The sequence below is a fragment of the Colossoma macropomum genome, unplaced genomic scaffold (genome assembly GCF_904425465.1).
Source record: "Colossoma macropomum unplaced genomic scaffold, Colossoma_macropomum, whole genome shotgun sequence".
In the NCBI taxonomy this organism is placed as follows: Eukaryota; Metazoa; Chordata; class Actinopteri; order Characiformes; family Serrasalmidae; genus Colossoma; species Colossoma macropomum.
This window is the reverse complement of record NW_023494790.1, coordinates 28,625,558-28,645,971: the sequence shown is the minus strand read 5'-3', so window position 1 is coordinate 28,645,971 and position 20,414 is coordinate 28,625,558. Positions and strand designations below refer to the sequence as shown.

The window sequence follows — 20,414 nt, the reverse complement described above, 5'->3', positions numbered from 1 at the left end:
GGGACAGTATGCAGAACAGTCTCTGACAGTCAGCGTAGTGTGGAGTGTGACGTGTAGGTAGTAGCTCAGCACTGGTGTCTGTGCTGACAAGCAGGCTGCTCAGTCAGAAGCTGCCTGCCCAAACACTACATGATTAGAACGTTTCTGGCACACGATGAGAACGAAAATATTAAACGAGAGAATCCCCCCTCCAGGAGAACGAGAGCGAGAGAGAGGGAAAGAGCAGAGAGACAAAGACAGAGTGACAGACAGAGTGAGAAACAGATAGTGAAAGACAGATAGAGGCTATAGACACAGAGAGAGAGAGAGAGAGAGAGAGAGAGAGAGAGAGAGAGGGGCAAAAAAAGAGTGACAGAAAGCAAGAAATAAATAGACAGCAAAAGAGAGACTAGAGAGAAAGAGAATGAGAGAACGAGAGAATAGAGAAAGATTGAGGGAGAGAGGGAAGGAGTCGAGAGACAAAAAGAGAGCAAGATAGGGAGAGCAAGAAACAGAGGTACACAGACAGATAAAGAATAGAGAATGACAGTGCCAGAGAGAAAACCACAGAGAGAGAGAGAGAGAGAGAGAGAGAGAGAGAGAGAGAGAGAGAGAGGGAAGGAGAGTACCAGAGAGAGAAAAGAGAGACAGTGACAGAGAGAGAGAGAGAGAGAGAGAGAAAGAGAGAAATGGATAGTGAAAGAGGTAGAGATTAAAGAGAGAGAGAGAGAGAGAGAGAGAGAGAGAGAGAGAGGGAGGAAAATGGAAGGGAGAACAAGAGAGTAAAAGAAATTGAGGGAGTCAAAAAGAGAAAGCCAAAGAGAGAAAACAGTGTGAGAGAATAGAGAGGGGAAAGATGGAGAGAGAGACAGATAAAAAAGACGGGGGATGGACAGTCAATGTGCTTGATACAGTTATTCCAATACAACTATCTAAAATGAAAAAAAAACAGAAAGAAAGAAAGAAATGCAGTGACAGAGAGACTAAAATTAGAGAGGTAGACAGAGAGACAGAGGGACAGATTGAGAGAACAGAAAGAAAGAAAGAGAGAGAGACAGAGAGAGGAAATGGAAGAAAGAATTGAGAGACAAAAGTGAGTGACAAATAAACAGACAATGAAAGAGATGGAGACCAGAAAGACAGAAAGAAATAGAATGAGAGAGAATGGCATAGAGAATTAGAGAATAAAGAAAGAAAAAGGAAGAGGAAAAGAGTCACAAAGAGGGCAAGAAATAGAGAGAGACAAAGAAGAACAGTGCGAGAGAGAGAGAGAGACAGTCAATGTACTTGATACAGTTACGCCAATAAAACCATCTTGAAAGAAAAGAGAGAGAGAGAACATCAGAAAGAGAGAAAAAGAAAATTAGAGCAAGAGAGAGTGAGAGAGGCAGAGATGGAGAGAAAAAGATGGCACGTTCAATCAATGGCATTGACGCCGCTCCCTGTCGGCTGTTTTGCTGTCTCAGAGGGCTGTGATTGCAGCGGTGATGTGATGTGTGATGGGTGTAAGGGACGGAGGCTCTAAAGGTAGCTGACCGTTTAACCCCTGAGCTTCCCCCATTCATCCCCCACACCCCCGTACCACTCTTTGGGCCAATCAGAGGCTGATCCCAGCCTCAGGGTTCAGTCTGTCAGACAGGACAGATGCCATTGACCTGGTGGGCCAGAGTCAGATGCCTGTGCGCCTGCGCTCGCGCCGTGGCAGGGGTTAAACACCTCGGCAAGCGCTCGGCCCCCGCTGATGGAGTGCTGTTATGCTGTTTGGGTGGCTCTCTGACCTGTGTGAGATTGCACTTATTTCCCCTGGCTCTGAAGAGAGAGCGGGCCGAGCCGATATCTGCGGCTGGCCCTAATGCTGGAAATTAGAGCTCAGCCTGGGGCACCTGAGGCACTATTACACTGTAATTCCTGCTTCTCCTTATATTTGTCCAATATATCCACTTCCAGACTCCTATGACACTAATGTCTATTTGCCTCAAACACAACAGCAGCTTTACGGCTCTAAAAGGAAGACAATGTTCGAGAAAAGGCACGGAAGAGACAGTGAAAAAAAAAAGAAAGAAGTGTGATTGTAACATCAATCAAAGCCACTGGCTATCTTTCTTCTGGTGACATTGTGACATTTTGAGCCCTTCTGAACCGCCCACCAGGGAGAGCTGCTCTGTAGCACCTGTCAATCGTGTGAGCTGGTGTGAAATGAAGCAGACAGGACTTACAAGAGGATAGGTTACATTCAGATGCCTATTACACTGCACAACCAAGCTAATGCTCATGAGGAGCTATCTGCGTTAGTTATATATACATACATTCACTGGCTACTGTTAAGACCACTGCACACTGGGTCACACAGCATCCAAACAATTAAAGGTAAAGAAGGTAAAACCCAGGCTCTGGCACTCAGCAAGTCTAAGCACTGTCCAATTTCTCAGTGTTGTGAGACAGTATCTCATTATTATGAGACAGCAAGTTATAATTATGACGTAGTATCTCATAATACGGGATTATAGATAATCTGTAGTAATTATGAGATACTGTGTTAAAACTGTGCGATGAAACATCATAATTATTAAATTATTATTATTATTATTATTATTATTATAAGTACTAATTATGAGTTACTAAGTCATTATTATAAAAGATTATCTCATTATTATTATTATACACACACACACACACACACACACACACACACACACACACACACATTTTCTAAGCCGCTTATCCTTCTAGGGTCTTGTTGGGAGCCGGAGCCTACTCCAGCAGTTACTGGGCGGAAAGCGGGATGCACCCTGGACAGGTCGCCAGTCCATCGCAGGGCAGACGGACAGACATATACATTCACACGCTCACACCTAGGGGCAATTTAGTATGTCCAGTTGGACTATGGGAGGAAACTGGAGCACCCAGAGGAAACCAACACAGACACGAGGAGAACATGCAACTCCACACAGAAAGGACTGAGGGCGCTACAGCACCCCCAGATTTCAGGACTGCAACTGCTAATATCAATAATAATAATGATAATAATAATAATAGAGAGATCTTAAGTCCTAAGTATGCTTGTTATAGAGTGGAGTTTTTTACTTTTCTAGTTTACTGATATATTTTCAAAATCAGCAGTAGCTGTGCATCAAGTTAACAATGTATTTTCATTAAAGTGAGCTAAATCTCATCCCTCACCAACTGTTACACATCAACAATCTGATTGGTTCCCACTCAGTTCATCCTGAATGAGAGGGCAGGTAGAGAATGTATGTTATAAAACATTCTGTCTGATGTGAATTATCAAAAAAAATTATTCAAATTAGAATGCAAATCATTTCAATTTGCTTAGAATTTCAGCACGCCTAACTTAAAACACCTTCCCGCATCCCTGTCTTACAGTCTTACTTGGGCATCTGATCTTATAGAGTAGGCCTGAACATAACGAAGCTCAGTAAAAGTGGCATGTAGTACAGCGCTCCACACCATCTTCCAGCAGTCATGCTGAAGCCTTATTGAATATTCTGTTTGTTCCAGAGCAGCTCAACAGCCGAAGGGTGACATGAAATTCGCAGCAGCCCTTACCTTCAGTACAAAGTTGTCTTCAGCCTGTAGCTTCAGGTCCAGCACAGACTGTTTCACAAACTTCTCAAAGTCCAGGTCTCTCTTGCGGGGGACGTCCAGAGCTGGGAAAAGGTCCCCAATCAGGCCCATGAAGACAGGCATGTCGTCCGTCACGATCTTTGGCACGTTAAAATCTCGCAGCGCCCTCATCAGCACCTGATCTTCCGGCCGCTCTGGGTCGCCTCTCTTCAGAGAGCCAGCCACCACCAGCACAGACTTAATAGCCCGCAGACCCCAGTCATAGTGGTCCTGAGACATAAGAGCATGTCAGAAAAAAAAATGTTAACTGTGTAATGAAACTCTATGCAGGTTAATCAACGCTAAAAAAGCACAGTGTAATTTGATATTATTTGTTTATTGATACCACTTTGTTTGTAGTAGGTATTTTAATATGATTTAAATGTGATAAAAAAATTATAGTAAAAATCCTCCTTTACATTTTGGCCACATTTTTGTCATTTCTTGACACTGAAACAAATCAAGAAACTTGTGTAGACTCAAGCCTGTCAATAAAGAATGCAACCCAAATGTAGCTGAAATTTTACTGTGTAACTACAAAGTAATAAATGATGCATTTACTTGGGTAAATAGTACAGCAAACTATAAATTAAGACTTCTGAAGACTTCTAAAGGTTATTTCTAGGTTACAGAAGTATGTAATAAAAGTCTGGACCTGCCGGCGGGTCCTGGCAATTTAAGAGGGTCATAAAACAGTTATATTTTAATAATTACTCTAAAGAGATCATAAAACAACATTCTCTCTGAAAAGCTCCTTGGAGCCCAAGCCCAATAAGTGCAATACTCTAAATCTTACATAATATAGATTTACAACTATTTATTGTACAATATGCAAGCTGAGACCTTTTTGCTTGGAAAATATTTGGGTGTTTCATAATAACGCAGTCAAAAGCAGTGGGCTATAACTGCCATAACATCCAAATGTTCTTGCCGCAACTGTCAAAATATGGCCTTTATAGAAAATGGAAAGAGGTAGAAAAGGCCATTAGATGAAACACTGCACTCTAAAGGGTAGTATTTCAACAATTAGAATAGCTTGGAAGGCGCTCCCTCTATTAAAACTCTCTCTATTAAAAATGTGGGATGATGCAGATGGTTGCAATGTTTATCCACGACTGCCTTGCTGTCTATGAGTTTGTGATAGCAGGTTGTAAACATTGTGCATGGCTGAATGCGCTTCACCTGTTTGGATAGAAGCTCCTTGCAGAGCTGGTAGAGAGTGATGAATTTCCTGGCCAGCAGTCTGGCCTCGATAAAGCCCTCTGCTACCAGCATGATCTCACAGATCAGCTCAAAGTCTGGCACTACCATGGCACAGGGCCTGCAGAGGAGTGAAGGGAGAAAAGCTGCTTAAGAAGCTGACTGTGTAAAATACACAAAAACACTGCAGTTATAGTGGTGGTTCCTCGGTACTGGAGTACCTCTGGCCTTTAGTGCAGTCACCATAGATTGCATTAGTAACTGAGAAACCTACTGATTAATTTGACCATTAATGGACATATTATGTGACAAGAAAGCTGTATGGATCAGTTTACCAAATTAGTTCAAACTGCTGTCCCACAAAAAAAAATATAACAATTTATTTACTGAAACAAAGTATTCAGACCTTTGATATTTGCAAGGAATATGTCATAAACTATTTAAACCCAAGGCTTTAACTGAGACAGCAATAAGCTAACTATATATAAAAATCATCATTTATAGGGTACTTTCTATTGATAGCTTTAGATTTGTCATAGTTTAATTAGATTGATTATTTAGTTATATATACATATATATACACACACTTTTTTTAATGCTGCCCTGTGTTTTAACGTCACTACCGAAACACAAACAGTTTTAATCCATATTGTAGCCACACCCCTGCATTTTAGAGCAGGAAGTGAGACTGTATCCCTGTCCCTCATGACCACATGGTGAGCAGTTAGATCCCATTGTATTGAAGTAAATGTGCCCCAAAGTCTGACAATCAGTGTGTAACATTAATAATTACTAAAAACATCTTTTTGCAATTAAGTAAAGTTGTGTTTTAATAAAAATAGCATTATATTATATATTATAATGCTTTTATGTGTGCTAAACTGTTCAAAGCTGTGTTTGCTAGTCATGTTCTGGCCAGCGTTTTTGAGATTTGCTTAAAATTAGCTACAATTGTCACTAATGAAAACATTTGGTAAAGTTTTAGTGACAAAAAGAAAGTTTGTTTTATTAAAATAAACATAATTAAGGTGCAGGGTCACTTAAAGCAAAAGAATTTTAGTCTAAAGTCCAACTCAGTTAAAAGGTCTGAAATTTTCAACTCTGAACCACTTCAGTAGAATGATTGACATAAATTGGCATGTCTCTTTCAAAAGAACAGTAAGAGAATTCACCCCTATAAACCTAATGTTTTGCACACATTCAAAGACTTTCCTGATGCCCTGTTGAACTCACTGAAATCTTACAACATGTACATGTCCACACTTCAAATAAAATGTAAATGGATCAGCATATGGAAGAGGAGCTTTCTGTGTCTTCCATCCTTGTATAAAAGAAGTGAGATGCTGTCTGTAATTCACTGTGACAGTTTTTGAGCAAGCGTTCGAGAAGCGTTCGAGATTGGTAAGGCCCTATGATTATGAGCAAACTCGGGCTGGAGTTCTGGGTGGCTACTGCCTTAAGCTAGAAGGCAGGACACTCCAAGAACTTTTCTGGAGTTTTGGATTGTTTACAAGTGTAGGAGTAGTAGCTCTGGCAGCATGCGAAGAGATGGACAGTGATCCAGAGGTCCCTGGCCTGCAGACAACACTGATTCTGTCATGAGAACTGAAACAACAGAGTCGAGTTCTATGGCAAGAAGAGGGAGAGTTGAGTGGCATGTTCCGTGGGCAGTGATGGTGTCTCACAGCTGCTGCGAGAGCTCTGTCATGAGAAATGGAAGGTAGAGATGGAGCTTTAGGAGGACGAAGGAGGAGGATCTTCAGGGATGGTGCTCCTCCCAAATTTGTTATTTTCAAATTATGCATGATCATCAAGCATATCTTTAATCATAACAAATGATTACTAATTACTAATTTATCCAAATAATCACTGCTCATTCACTGAGGAGGCGCATTTTAATCAGTGAAATTTGGATGGTGAAGAAAACAAATAAATCAAATAAAGCCTTACTTTTTACTCAAGGCCAAAATAACTAAAGTGAAGCTCTCCTATTTTGGACATATTATAAAAAGAATGAGTTCATAGGAAAAGACCATTATGCTTGGCACAGTTTAAGGTAAAAGAAAAAGACGACAGCCAGTAACAGATATAATCAGAGGAATCATGAACAAGCCATTCAGAGGCCCTACAGAGAAGACAGGACATTATTTGAAAAACACTATCCATACGATCACTAGAAGCCAGAACCCACTTGACAGCACCTAATAATCGGCGGAGATAATAATGGGCTGGAATGTTATGAAATCCATGTTATGGAACGGTGTTACGGCTCAGATTTCGAAAAATCTCTATTTTTCTTAGTGTATAGTTGTTTTAGACTGTTCCAAAGCATGTGCATGAAATTAAGTACTTCTTGAACGCGCCTCAAGTTCAGCCTCCAGCCCATTCAGCCAAAGAAAAGCTACAGAGTTGCAGCTGTGTCCACCCATCCAGTCTCCATGCTAACGACCACATTATGATATTCATTTGAATATCTAGTCTATTCAATGTAACTGATTTTTTTTTTGTGATTCCATCAGGGAGCTCAGTTTAACATGTTTCTGATTAGCATGATAGCCAATGCGACTTGAGCAGAAGGTAATGAATGATACTGAGCTAACTATCCTGTTAATGTCAGCTATTCATTATGAGCTAGCTATGTATCTAAACACAAACACTATATGGTATCAACTCATCCAAGGTAAAAGTAATTGGACACTGGATGTTTCTGACAGTCTAGATCACATCATGAAAGAAGTGATTTAATATTTTGGTCGCAATTGTGGCTGTTTTGAAAAGTATTTGAAGTTTTGCTGTCTCTTTGTAGTCTCTGCCTTGTTGAAAAGTTTGTCTAGATTCCTGGTTCCTGAGTAGTTTCAATGAAAGTGTCATTACATTTTAAGAGATTTTTTTTTCATGCAGTTCTGTTCAATTTTTAGAGCATGTCTATACATTACATTTGTATTTGTTTATGGACCAATTCAGTGATGTTGTTAAACATTCAAAAACTCCTCTTCCTGCCTGTTCTTTTGCTGCCCTCCATAGAAATGGAAATCATCTGTATTTAAGAAAAACAAATAGATTAAAGACTGAGGTTTATGTTGCAATTAAACTCTTTTGTCTGGGCTGAATTTCTAGTGTTTAATCAAAGCATTAATAATTATAAGGTCTGTAATGAAGAGGCCTAGGCTGGATAGAGACCTTGATTTGTTTGCAGCAATCAGTCCAAAACACTGCTGTTGGCAACATGAAGAATTTGAATGGTTTTGTTCCTTTCGTTTTTAGCAACAAAGGTGGGAGACCCTGATTTAATCCAGTTCAAGCTTTCAGCTCTTGAAACATCTTGGTATTTTAATGCAGAAAGTGCACTAGATTAGAGCATGTATGGGTGAATTATAAAATACTATGAATAGAAGGTTAATTCTGAAGTAATTTTAATGTGGAAATGCACCAGAAACAGACATTTTAGGATGTGTTTAAAAAAATAAATAAATAAAAATAACAATAAAAACCACACTAGGGTTCCCTCAGTAAAACCTGGCCATTTCCATCCCTAGCAGCAATAATAACTGACTGTAATCGAGTAAACATTACAGCCCTGCACATTTTAGTGTTTTCCCGTTCCAGCACAAACACTTCAACTCAGGAAGGGCTTGTTAATGAGCTGATGTGTCGAATCAGGGATGTTAGATCAGAGAAACAACAGGAAATTGCACAAGTACTTCAGGACCAGGACTATGTACAGTAAGGATGAATAAAACCAGTGTGTGCATATAGTCTAGACATGAAGTTTCAATGTCAGCCTTCACTTAGCATGCTGAACAAACTTTTCCTGACCACTTAGACTACCTTCAGGTGTATCCTGCACTTACCGAAAAAGTGCTTTGAGATTCTCTGGCAGCTCCGTCCTGCCAGCGTAGCCCGGATTCATAGTGATGAATATTCCTACTGAAGGGAACAGGTTCACCTCCTCGCCCATGAAGTTAAAGCGTTTCTTCTTGTCTCGAATGGCATCCTGGATACTTTTCACCTGATAACAGCACAGAGTCTCAATACACTCAAACTGTAGTATCATGTAAATGCGTAGCTACATTTATGCTTGAATACTTAACATTTTTCAATGAAATAAGGAAATGACCTCCATACAGTCAACTGCTACATTCTTTTTCTCAATCCAATGCTCTTGTCTCAGTTGGCTGTAATTAAAAACTGAGCTGAGTGCAAGGCTTGGAATGCTTTTCATTAAGGAAAATCACAGTGTTTAGGTTTAATTAGCCATTGGTCAGGGTGTAACTGAGATGGAGGTGTGACAAACAGGGGAGAGCAGCCAGCCCATAGCCATCTGCGCTACCTCTTCATCTGCGCCGTCTCGAGACTGCGCACGGGCGCCTGTTTGATCTCAGGCAGTTGTGGCAAATTTGGCTGTAAGTCCGCTGAATATTGAGCGAAGAGGCCACCGGATGCAGCCTGAATATCTGAAAATAACGTTCTATAATACATTCCACCTGTGTGGCAGTGTACTGGAAGCGGCTTGGCGTTTGCTAAGTGCAAAATTATGCAGCCCTCGCAGCACTGCAGACCTGTTTCAGCTCTTCAAGTGGGAGATAAACAGTGATATTAAAGCATTACGAATGCACCACGTATGGCATGCAGCTGATTTAAGAAGATACAAGGCTTAAGTGTCTTACGTGCTCTTACCTAGACTCGTGAATTTTACATATTACCTTATAGGCAAACAACTCAGCTGAGCCCAAGCTGTGCTGAAAGGCTTTCAGGAAGCAGCAGCAGATCAGTGAAGAACATGGAAATCAGGGGACAGAAGGCAAACTTCGGATGAATTTGTTTTCCTTTAGCCGAATTCGGAGAAACCGGAGAAGTATTAACTAAATTGCCATGGTTGCGAACAATCTCTTGACTATTAGCATTTAAGAGGAAAACAAAACACTCCATATTTAGGAGCCCATTTAGCAATAGTGCACTGCCTCCCGTGGTAATTGGCAGTGGCGGGCTAATTTGTCTCAATATTGATATGTCTGCAGTTCCTTCTGTTTGCCTTTGACTAAGCGAATGGAAAATTGATTCTATCTCGCTTTTGCGAGGACATAACTTCAATGGTGTGTATCCTGCCATCACGCCTGCCGGCGGGCCTAAAAGACACCTGCCAGATGCCTGACGCTTTGTGTCTCGAGCGCACAGGAAGTGACGTCTGACGTCTGATGAGCATCCCAGCACAAGCGCTCTGATGCCCTTGCTCTCTGTGAATTGTACTTTGCTGCTTTTTCAAGTGTGCCCTGAAAAGAAGGGAGCACCGATTCATTATTCATCACAGCACAGAGACACCCATTCACTTCTCTGACATTTCCAGGGTTCGGGGAGACAGAGTGGCGGCGGTGCCGGTTAAAGAGAGGCCTCTTCGTTTTCATGCGCAGCTATCTCTGAGTCACCAGCTCCAGGGATGCACCATTAAACCTGTTCAGCTGTACGGCAGCACAATGCCTTGGATAAATGCACTGCCATACACGAAGCTCGCTCATTATCATGCTCATCATTGTCAACTCAACCATCATCATGGGTAAGTTATGCACGCTCATCATTGTCATCTTGACCATCATCTTGGGTAAATTATGTATTTAGGTTCCGTATGATTCACATAACAAAGTAATTAAGATTGTTGTTGTTATGTTATTCCACTACAGCACAGCACATAAAGCAATGACAGTATAAGATAAATGGACAGATTAGCATGCTAAAAGCAAATGTGAAGCATAATGGGTTTTTGTAGTTGTCGAGTGCGAAAAGTTCGAATTTTGTAGGGGAGAAATTGTGAGGATATAGTCATATCAGTACTTGAGCCACAATACAATTCAATACTGAGATATACAGCATTTCATTACTTTAGACTGCAATTAGGCATCCAAACAGAAACTTTCTCTGTTTTATCTCGTGAATTTTACACTTTGTTCATGAGAAACATTCAAATAAAGCTCCTCCTACAATTATGTACTTAGCATGTTCTGACCAGAGATGTGCATTCTCAATCGTTTTGACGTTCGAGTATCCATAAGAGGTCATGTACATATATCTGGTTAATCACTAGTGTTGCAGAAAAACATAGCAACACACAGAAGAACATGTTTTATTGTTCAAAAACAGCTGAGAGACACAGGTTTTCGGGTTGGATGGATAATGGAGGCTGCCTCTTCAGATGAGCTATTGAGCTAACAGAGCTAATGTATGTTGAGAACTCACAATCTACACAATGTATTTTCTCCCCAGTAGATAATGCGTCATCATGTTATTTGTCAAATTAATATATTTAAAATTTCTAGACCAGGCTAGAATCAGCTACAGTAGCTAGCCTAGTTAGCGACAAAGCCTTCTCAGCCACGTCCTTAACCATGTGGCTTTGTTAACGCTCACATTCAGGCACTGTTTTGGAGCAGCAAAGTATAATATGACATACTCTGTTGCAAATAAGAGCAAACCCATCACATTTCACTGAATTGTTAGCCTGTATATTTTCTCTGTCTTCCAGCAAACGTAATGAAATAGTGATTTCAGTATTTGAATACTGAACATTGAATACTATTTCTTATCCAAAGTATGTTACTGTAGCATTAGGAGTCTAGCCCAAGGACCCTTGTGGAGTAGGGCTTAGTATGTCAATACTTGGGCCTCTGTGTATTAATACGCCACCCTAAATATTGTTACACTGAATCAATGTTCTTCTAGAACTGCCATAGAACTGAGTACACTGATTCTTCCCTGTAGTATCAGTGACTAGTGCTGTGGTTTTGCTGGGCAACTGCATCCCACTGAGTGTGAAACGCATCGCATGAATCAGAGATGAATATGGGACTGTGGCCATGGCGCTAATATGAGGTGTAAATCCTCTGACAGCTGGCTCACCTGCACGGCGACCACAGACAGCACTTCCACAGAGATCCGGTTAAACTCGTCGAAGCAGCCCCAGGCGCCCGTTTGGGCCAGACCTTTGTAGATGTTGCCACAGGACTGCAGGAGAGATGGAGGGAGAGAAGAGATGAGAGTGAGACAGTGGGGACTGGCTATGTGCTTGTTAGCGTCTAAACCACATCATTTCAGAACAGATGACAGTGACTGACAGGCGCCGCCATGACAACTGAATTATACAGGCCGTCATTTCTCTTTTAAGATCTGACTCACTGGACTTGAGTCACGAGAATTCTGCATAATTCTCACTCCTGCGATAGCCAATAAACCTCAGCTTTCCACGGTTTTGAGAGGAGGATTAGCACTTGCTAATTTGATCCATGTTCAATATTCCTAACCCAATATTCTTTGACTACTTCCAAGCAACCAGTACAGTCTCTTCAGATGTACTGGATACAGGAATGTCCAGTAGCAGAAGAAGGAGAGTGCTTTCTGACATGGACAAGGGCTGACTAGAGGATTAATTCTAGGTGTCTGTGATGCTAAAGCTAGTGTGGCTTATTTTGCTCCCTTACTTTGCTCTCGCTAGCCCCTCTTTTTTTTCTATCTCTCTCTCACTCGCTCTCGCTCTTTCCGACAGCATACTGCAGTGTACAGCCAGGGCCAGTAATGATGCGGCAGCCTCGGCAGGCAGGTACAAGCTGGATGAGGAGATTAGCGCCGCGTCTCTATTGACCGCCATATTATATGGCTTTTTTTCTTCCTGTTACCGCCAGACAAATACAGGGGCGGGCTAGAGATGAGGCCGGAATACTGAGGAGATAGTTGACATGGCTTAGGAGGTAAATAAGCCTAGCCATCAGAGCCTTACTAATCTGCTAGCCCCCATGTTGGGAGAGGACAGCTTTGCTTAGCTTAATACACAACTCATAAGATGATGGACGGACTCAGGCGGGGAAAAGGGAAATGAATAAAGAGAGAGAGAGAGAGAGAGAGAGAGAGAGAGAGAGAGAGAGAGAAATAAGAAGAGAGATGCATTACAGGCTGAAAAAATCTGCAAAGTGAGAGCTCTGTCTCCACATGTATATCTCACAGCAACCCTAATTATCCTCGCCTCTTAATTAAAATGAAACATCAAGCGATTACTTTGAACTGAATGCAGATTTAAACCAACCTTTCAACCAAAGGAGAAAGAAACAGATGACTCAAAAAAGGCCTATGAATATCGACTCACACTAGCTGGATTCATTCATTTATGATTGAGGCTATTCACCTTGTAGTCCATCTGCTCGGAGCAGTTGAACACATAGACCATAATGCCAAGCGCTCGGCCCAAGTCCTTGGTGGTCTCCGTTTTCCCTGTGCCGGCAGGACCAGCTGGGGCTCCACTCATGGTAAGGTGCAGCGACTGGGTGAGTGTGATGTAGCATCTATGTTGGAATGGACAAACAGGAACACAAGGGTTACTCAGAGGCATTTCAAATACATGTTCAAAACAGAAGAGAAATTTAGATATTCATGACACCTACAGCCAGAGAGGTACTGACCCTTGCTTTACATAGGGCACTGATATGGTCGATAGTAATCTGTAACTATCAAATATCAGGGATTTCAAACTGAGTTCCTTCCGGGTCACAGCTCTGCAGAGTTTAGCGGTGACTCATCCATTAACAACCCTTCATGAGTTTGAGAAATTGGAGTGTCAGAAGAGGGAAAACACTAATCTCTGCAGAGCTGAAGCCTGGAAGGAACCCAGTCTAACATCCTTGATTTACACATATGTTATTCTGCCCATCAACTGAACAATACATACAGTACTGTGCGAAACTCAGAAATCACCTTTCATTATTTAATCTTCAGTCAAAACAGACGTTCAAATACAAGTTATTCATTTTTCAGCATCAAGAAAAACAGCAGAAAACATATATTTAACAGAAAATTACACAGAAGCCACAATGATTAAATATAATATCATTTTTTCAGTATTCCACTCTTTGCGCTACTGCAGCTTCCATTCTTTTTAAATACCCTTGCCTTAATTTTTCAAAGAAATCTGCAGGTATATTCTCCACACCTCCAAAGTTCAGTCTTAGAAGTTGATCACATTTTCTGCTTCTCACAATCCAGTAATACCAAACACATTCAGTGATGTTTAGGTCTGGACTTTGTCCAGTTTCAGTGTTCTAGAGCAAATGGTCTTCTTTTTTGTCTGTTTCCTTTTCTCAGTAACAGCTTCTTGACAGCTACACATCATTTCAGACTCATAGTGTTGAGCTGTCTTCTCACAGTGGAAGGATGGACAGAAACACCTGTGGACTTTTTCAGATCTAAATCAAGAGTGGAGCTTGATTTTCTCCTCTCTCTCAAAGTTGAAAGCTTAAAGTGCTGTTTATCTGATGGTGACAATGTTGATGGTCTACATGGTCTTGCAGAGTTGCTAGGAGTGTTAAGTTGTTAAGCGTTTCTTTACATTTTTAACAATGTTCTGAACTCCAGTTTTGAAACTCTTTCCATTTATTTTCCTTTGAATTCCGTCTTGCTTACGCAAGTGGATTATTGTATATCTAATATCCTCAGAAGTATTTCCTTTGGCCATTTTAGATTTACATGAGAAAGAAATTTGAAGGTGTGTTTGGGTAGTTTAGCCTGTGTGAATGTTAGAGTCTCTTTGAAGGGGAACATAATGTCAATGACTCTGCCGGGAGCAACTTGTGCTGGGAGGACAGCTGTAACTGGAAGAGTTAAAGTGACAGTAGAGCATACAAAAGTAAAGAGTGGACTAATAAATACTGATACATTTGATATTATTCTTAGTGTTGGAAGCTTTTGTGTAATTTTCTGTTACACACCTGTTTTATGTTATTTTTTCTGAAGCTAAAAAATGAATAACTTGTACTTAGTAGCCGTTTTGATTAAAAATTGAAGAACAGAAGGGAGGTCTCTGACTTTTGTTACGTTTTCTAGTGCATAAAATTCTACCAATATCTGTGTTTAAGCACACATTTGGAAACACACAATGCTGTATCTATCTATGCTAGTTTGAGTAAAGCCTTGCAGTTTGGCATACTAATTTTAATGACCTGTGATTCACTCAGTGCAGAAATACTGCAAACCTGAAGAGAATGTCTTCGCTCCTGACTGTTTGCTATTGAAGGGAATATTTTGGCAATGCTACACGGATCTCATAACCTGGGCCTGATTCCAAACGCTAGTTTAGAGAACACAAGTGAAACAGGAGTTCCTAAGATGCCATTTTTGCAAGACCTAAATCTGAATACTTCACATAAATATGTGCTTACAAAGAGCCTCTTTCTGTTACATATGGAATCAAATGCCCTTAACAACCTCGCTATTAATTACCAAAAGCGTAATTCGGCAGTTTATGTTTATGGGAAGAATCAGCTTTTTTTTTTCTTAATGCACATTATAGAACTTCTGAGGCCCAACGCATAATGGAGCCATCTGCACTGGTAGCATTCCTCAGCACATTCATCTCAACGTGGATGAAAGCCAGAGCTCTGACATGGTCAACAGAGCATTGCCGGAGCTACGAAAAGCCCGCCATATGCTCGGCAAGACGCAGCGCCATTGATTTCTCCATCAAAGACGCCCGTCTCCGCTTTGTTGTTGTTTCAAAGACAACTAGAGACCGTTTGGGGCACTTTCGTATAAACAGCTTGCCAAGGAGCTTCGGCAACCTGCTGTTTACTTTGAGCAGGAGAGTGTTTAATGGGACGCTCACTTTCTTTAACACTTTAAACCCAGCTCGGCCCACTACCTGGCTGGCCACCCCTTTAAGAGACTTTGGTGACATCCCCTTTAAGTCCTTAGCCCTTGATATCACAGAGGACGAGTGGGTTAAAATGTGTGTAACATAACACATTAGTGCTAATTCAATATAGGGAAAGAATTGAAATGGAAAAATCTGACCTGCTATTTTACAACACCTGAAATGTTGTAAACAAACTGTTATCGCCAACTATGCTGAAGGATGTGTGGGAGTAAGGGGGCTAATCATACATACAATACAGCTTATGAGAAAGTAATAATTTGTACTATTTTTGGGAAAATGTATATATTACGGTTAAAGATATGTTGGGCCATTAAGTTCCCAAAGAAAGCAAAGTTACGTGCCCTGGAAATATAAATCATCATGTTACAGATAATGACAGAATAACAAGAAATCAGTATGAGATTGAACTTCCTACAGTAGAACAGTAGGCAGAAAAGAAGAGAAAACGTATGTTAGTAGGTGGAAAAATGGATGATGTATGAAACCATAGAAACACGTATGGTTGAACTGACATAAATAAGGATATTTCATCTTTAAATGCACTCTTTTGATATTAGACCTTTGCAACCATAGGCATTTTATTTTATTTCATTTCCCTTAAAAACTTCCCTTTAAACCTTCCTTTGATGTTCTTCCAACTGTAAACTTTCCTTATTGTGTGTACCTACATATATTTAAAAAAATAAATAAACATTTAAGTGTCAAAAAATAAGAAGTCCTTATCACAACAGCTAAAACAATACACAGTTTCAAAGTGATGGATTGCACCCGACTAATCTGAACAGATTGTAATCCTTTACAGTGATAGTTAAAAAAAGTTCTTTTTCCAGTTAAATGTAGTTGATCAGCTAAGACGTGTAGTGTGTGAAGTTCGCTTCTTCAGTTTTGCACTGCACCTATGAGACTAATGTTGATACCAAGTAATGGAAGCTTATGTACATTAGTTAGCACTGAGTTGTTAAGTATTCTGCATAGACATGCTTATGTGGTTTCTGGCACTGTGTGGATGCAGTTTGAGCAGGCTGAGAGAAGTTTTGGGGGTGAATTTACGGAAAAGATTTGAGTGACTATTGACCTCTAGTGTTTGTTAGCAACGTTAGCCTCATAGCTCCAGTTATAAACTAAAGAAGCAACGTTTTAACACCAAACATGTCTTGGCTCATTGACTACATGTGGGACAAGTGGAAAACTGCGTGAATCTGATTTTTCAGCAAAGTATTCCTTTAAGAGAGGGTGGGGAACTCCTCCTGTAGGACCAGATTCCTTCACAGTTTGGCGGTGTCTAATCTTTTGACTGATAGTCCACAGTAATTTCACTGTGTTTACTAAGAATAATAGTTGAATAGTAAGCTAAGAGCTGAATGGGTTAACTGCCTCCAAACTCTGCCACAGTGATATGCATTCATCTCAGGCTGGAAGATGTCTCATAAGAAGACAGTCTTCCAGCCTAAAGCGGCTCAGTCTCCGCTGGGCTTCCTCACCTGTCCGTGAGCGGTGTGATGACGAGGCGTGGCGTGTTGCCCAGGTACTCGTAGGAGTAGAGGAACTGAGCGTCGCAGATGTTGGCGAAGCAGTGCCTCTCGCTCTCATCCCAGCGGTGGCGCAACTGAGATAGCCACAAAAAGGCCTGAGAGTTCTCCACCTGAGAGCGAAGAAGACAGCACAGACTGAGCTACAATATGCACGGCACAACGAGGGAGATGATTACGGAGGATTAGCATGAGAGAATGTAACACCTGAGCAGTGTGAACGAAATTATCCAGTGTCTAAGCCACTCTCTTCACTTCACTTTCATTAGGATTTCTATTTGACTTAATAACAGTCATTCAAGTGAATCCAAAATATGAGAAATCATAAGGGAATAACACATCGGAACTATTTTGCTAAGAAGGCAAATAATATTGCATGCATATTCCTTAATGAAAAAGTATTCCAAAGTCCCTTAGCGAAAAAAGCTAATGCGGCGCCGACTTTCCTTTAGTTAATGAATATCACTCCCTGTGTGCTGACTGTGACTGAATGCAAAATGACACTGCAGACACTACAGTAGCCCACTACATGTGGATAAATTACATTAAAGGGGCATATCCCTTATCTGAAGGCTACCTAGATGGGGACTTCATAACACATGCATAAACACTGTATAACTTATTTAAATATATAAGAAACTTGAGCATTTGAACAGCTTATATCAGTATTTGCAAAGCAACATGAGATGTTTTATGAGGTAAATGACATTAACTAAAGTAACAGACATTTGTTCCACTTATAACACTGTTATGAAGGATCATTTCCATCAAATTAAAGTTACAACGTAGAGGCCTAATTACAAAACACCTTGTATCAGTTTTATGGAAGATTTAGATGCCCTCAAACTAAAGTGATGTTTTTTCATGCATATTTATCTGCACATTTTCCTGTATAACTTTAGTTTGAGGGCATTTTTCATAGACTTGATTGAGTATACGGCAATTTGTACTAAGCCTCTGTTTTTTAAGTTCTTTTAAACAGTCTGATAAATGGAATAAATGTCCATTGCTATAGCAAAAGGCCCTTTATGTCAATACAGTGTTACTTACATATCTGATGTACCTAGCTTTTAAATGCGCCAGTTTTGCTGTATAATGATTTCAATGATTATGCATGTGCCCGTATGTAGGTAGCCTTCAAATAAAATCTTACAGATTTTTCCCTTATAATGTTTGTGTGGGTTTATGCACCAAAAAAAACATTATTTCATTTTTAAATTACTATTTTCCAACCTATCTTTACTGATTAGAATTAAACAGGCTGTTTTTGTTACTGTGCCTTTAAGGCTGAGATATGAAAATGATTCTGTTCTGATTGGCCGCACTGCATTGCACCTCATTCAGAAAGCAGGGCAGAAACAGTCCACATAACTTCATGTCAATGGGCAGGGCTACACTACTATAGGCTGAACAAGTAGATATATGTAAAGGTCATCTTTGTGACATCACAAAAACAATTACTGAAACTGATTTTTTAACTGATTTATTACTATACATGAAGCACACAAACTGGAGAATGAGTGGTGTGGTTGGAAACAACGTATACATCAAACTCTTACTTCAAAGTGAAAAAAAATCAGTTTTCCATGATATATGGCCCCTGAAGATTGATAGTGGTACCTTCTGAGCGATGATCTTTGCCACCACGTCTCTGGCGTGGACGTCTATGGTGCAGATGGTCATGACTTTCTGCCTGTCCCCAGGGCTGAGCTGCCCAATCAGCATGGTGATAAGGGTGTTTAGCTGGCTCACTTGTTTCTTGTAGTACTCCTTCATAGCGTTCTCATAGCCTTCCTCCAGCCTAGAGAAGGCCATGCCCACATCAGACGTCCACCAGATCTGAGTACAGGTGAGTGCAACCTAAAATACACACACAAAAAGAAACACATTCACGCACACAGCATGCAGCAGCATCAAAGAGTGCACCCTGGCATCCACCTTCCAACTGAACATTTTCCAGGAATACAGAAGTAGCTGAATTTATTGCATCACATAAAAGATAAGTTCAACAGCTACTGTCTATGAAACATTTAACACACCGCAATAAATATTTCCCACTATCTTAATTCCGCAGCATGTTTCCTGGTCCTTCATAAATATTCTCTCATTCTTGGCGGATTCTGCCTGCGGGTGTTTACAAGCAGCGTTTGATTTGCCTCTGAACAATAGCAGACTGGGATTTCATACCTGAGCAGGATAATCAAACAGCCACTGTTCCCTGGGCTTATCTTCATATGTTACAACTGCCTCCGTCATCTCGTGGCGCACGGTAGCCCGCATTGTGTCCAGAACTCTATTCAGCCATATTTCAACCTGAAAAAAAACATCACGCTACACTGAAATATTTCATTACCATTAGATGGAGCATTTTAATCTTTACATTGATGTCTGCAGTGGGGTAAGAAATTGGCTTTCTCAGCACTGTAAAACGTGGCTCATCAATTCAACCTAAATAAATACTTGAAATGAACGATTCTTTCAAAGCATTTTTTTGAGTTGAATATAACTAGTTTAATTGCTTGTTACTACATGAAGTAATTATTTAGGTTGAACTGACAAGTCATTTTTTACAGGGAGGGTAAAGCCAGAAATACTTCCAGTATTTATTGTGACGTTCCACTGTAGATGCTCACTTTCTTCTTTATTTCACATTCAACTACCTTAAAGGAGATCCTGGTGATAGGAGCCAGAAGTTGTGATGTCTACAACTCAGATATAGTCATTATATTTACTAAATATCCAAAACCAACAGTGATATTACACAGAAGCCTTTATATATAATGCTTATAATAGTAAAATAGTGATAAATCTGAAAAAAGTTTTCTTTGGGTACTTCTTTCACATACAATGCCCTGCATGCCATGGCTTTTGAAAAAAAATTAAGGCCAAAATCATTAGACGATGGCACAGGCATAATGTAGAGTACTGATAACCATTTTATGTGATAACTTTCTGTGAGGCAGCTTTTAGAGCCATTAAACTTCAGATGTCTGGTTCCTATCATCACCAATGTTAACAACTCCAGTGAAGTTTCTCCAGAGTGCAATGATCCACATCAAACTATGCTGAACGACACTGTTTAAACCTTAACCATCTAATTATGCAGAAATGTTGAAAAATCTGAGAAAGTTCTTTAACCCTACACCAAACACTCACTGCTTGGCCACAACTTACTAAGGTATAGGAGACAAGCTGCATAAAAATAATGTAATTTGGCCCATTTAACTGGATTTAGTGCAGCACATTAAGTGAAACATTGCATACAAATCACTATACTCATAGTTTTTATAGTATTTTTAAATGCTGCACTACCGATGTGCCTGTTTCTATTTATCACACCTCTAAATAATTTACAAGCAGGCTTAAGCTTGAATACTTGAAAAGTCGATGCCTGAATA

The 20,414-nt window shown here is 40.3% G+C and overlaps 1 protein-coding gene across 1 annotated transcript in view; it reads right to left on the bottom strand.

Annotated features, from left to right (window-relative positions):
• The window catches only part of dnah9 (dynein, axonemal, heavy chain 9), a 156,656-nt gene that overhangs the window by 100,330 nt on the left and 35,912 nt on the right, over window positions 1-20,414 (bottom strand). The window contains exons 25-32 of the mRNA XM_036572951.1: window positions 19,204-19,329; window positions 18,637-18,876; window positions 16,969-17,129; window positions 12,968-13,124; window positions 11,692-11,796; window positions 8,655-8,812; window positions 4,786-4,924; window positions 3,547-3,834 (exon numbers count right to left, since the gene is read on the bottom strand). Of these exons, the coding sequence (XP_036428844.1) occupies window positions 3,547-3,834; window positions 4,786-4,924; window positions 8,655-8,812; window positions 11,692-11,796; window positions 12,968-13,124; window positions 16,969-17,129; window positions 18,637-18,876; window positions 19,204-19,329 (1,374 nt within the window). The remainder of the gene's footprint in view (window positions 1-3,546; window positions 3,835-4,785; window positions 4,925-8,654; window positions 8,813-11,691; window positions 11,797-12,967; window positions 13,125-16,968; window positions 17,130-18,636; window positions 18,877-19,203; window positions 19,330-20,414) is intronic.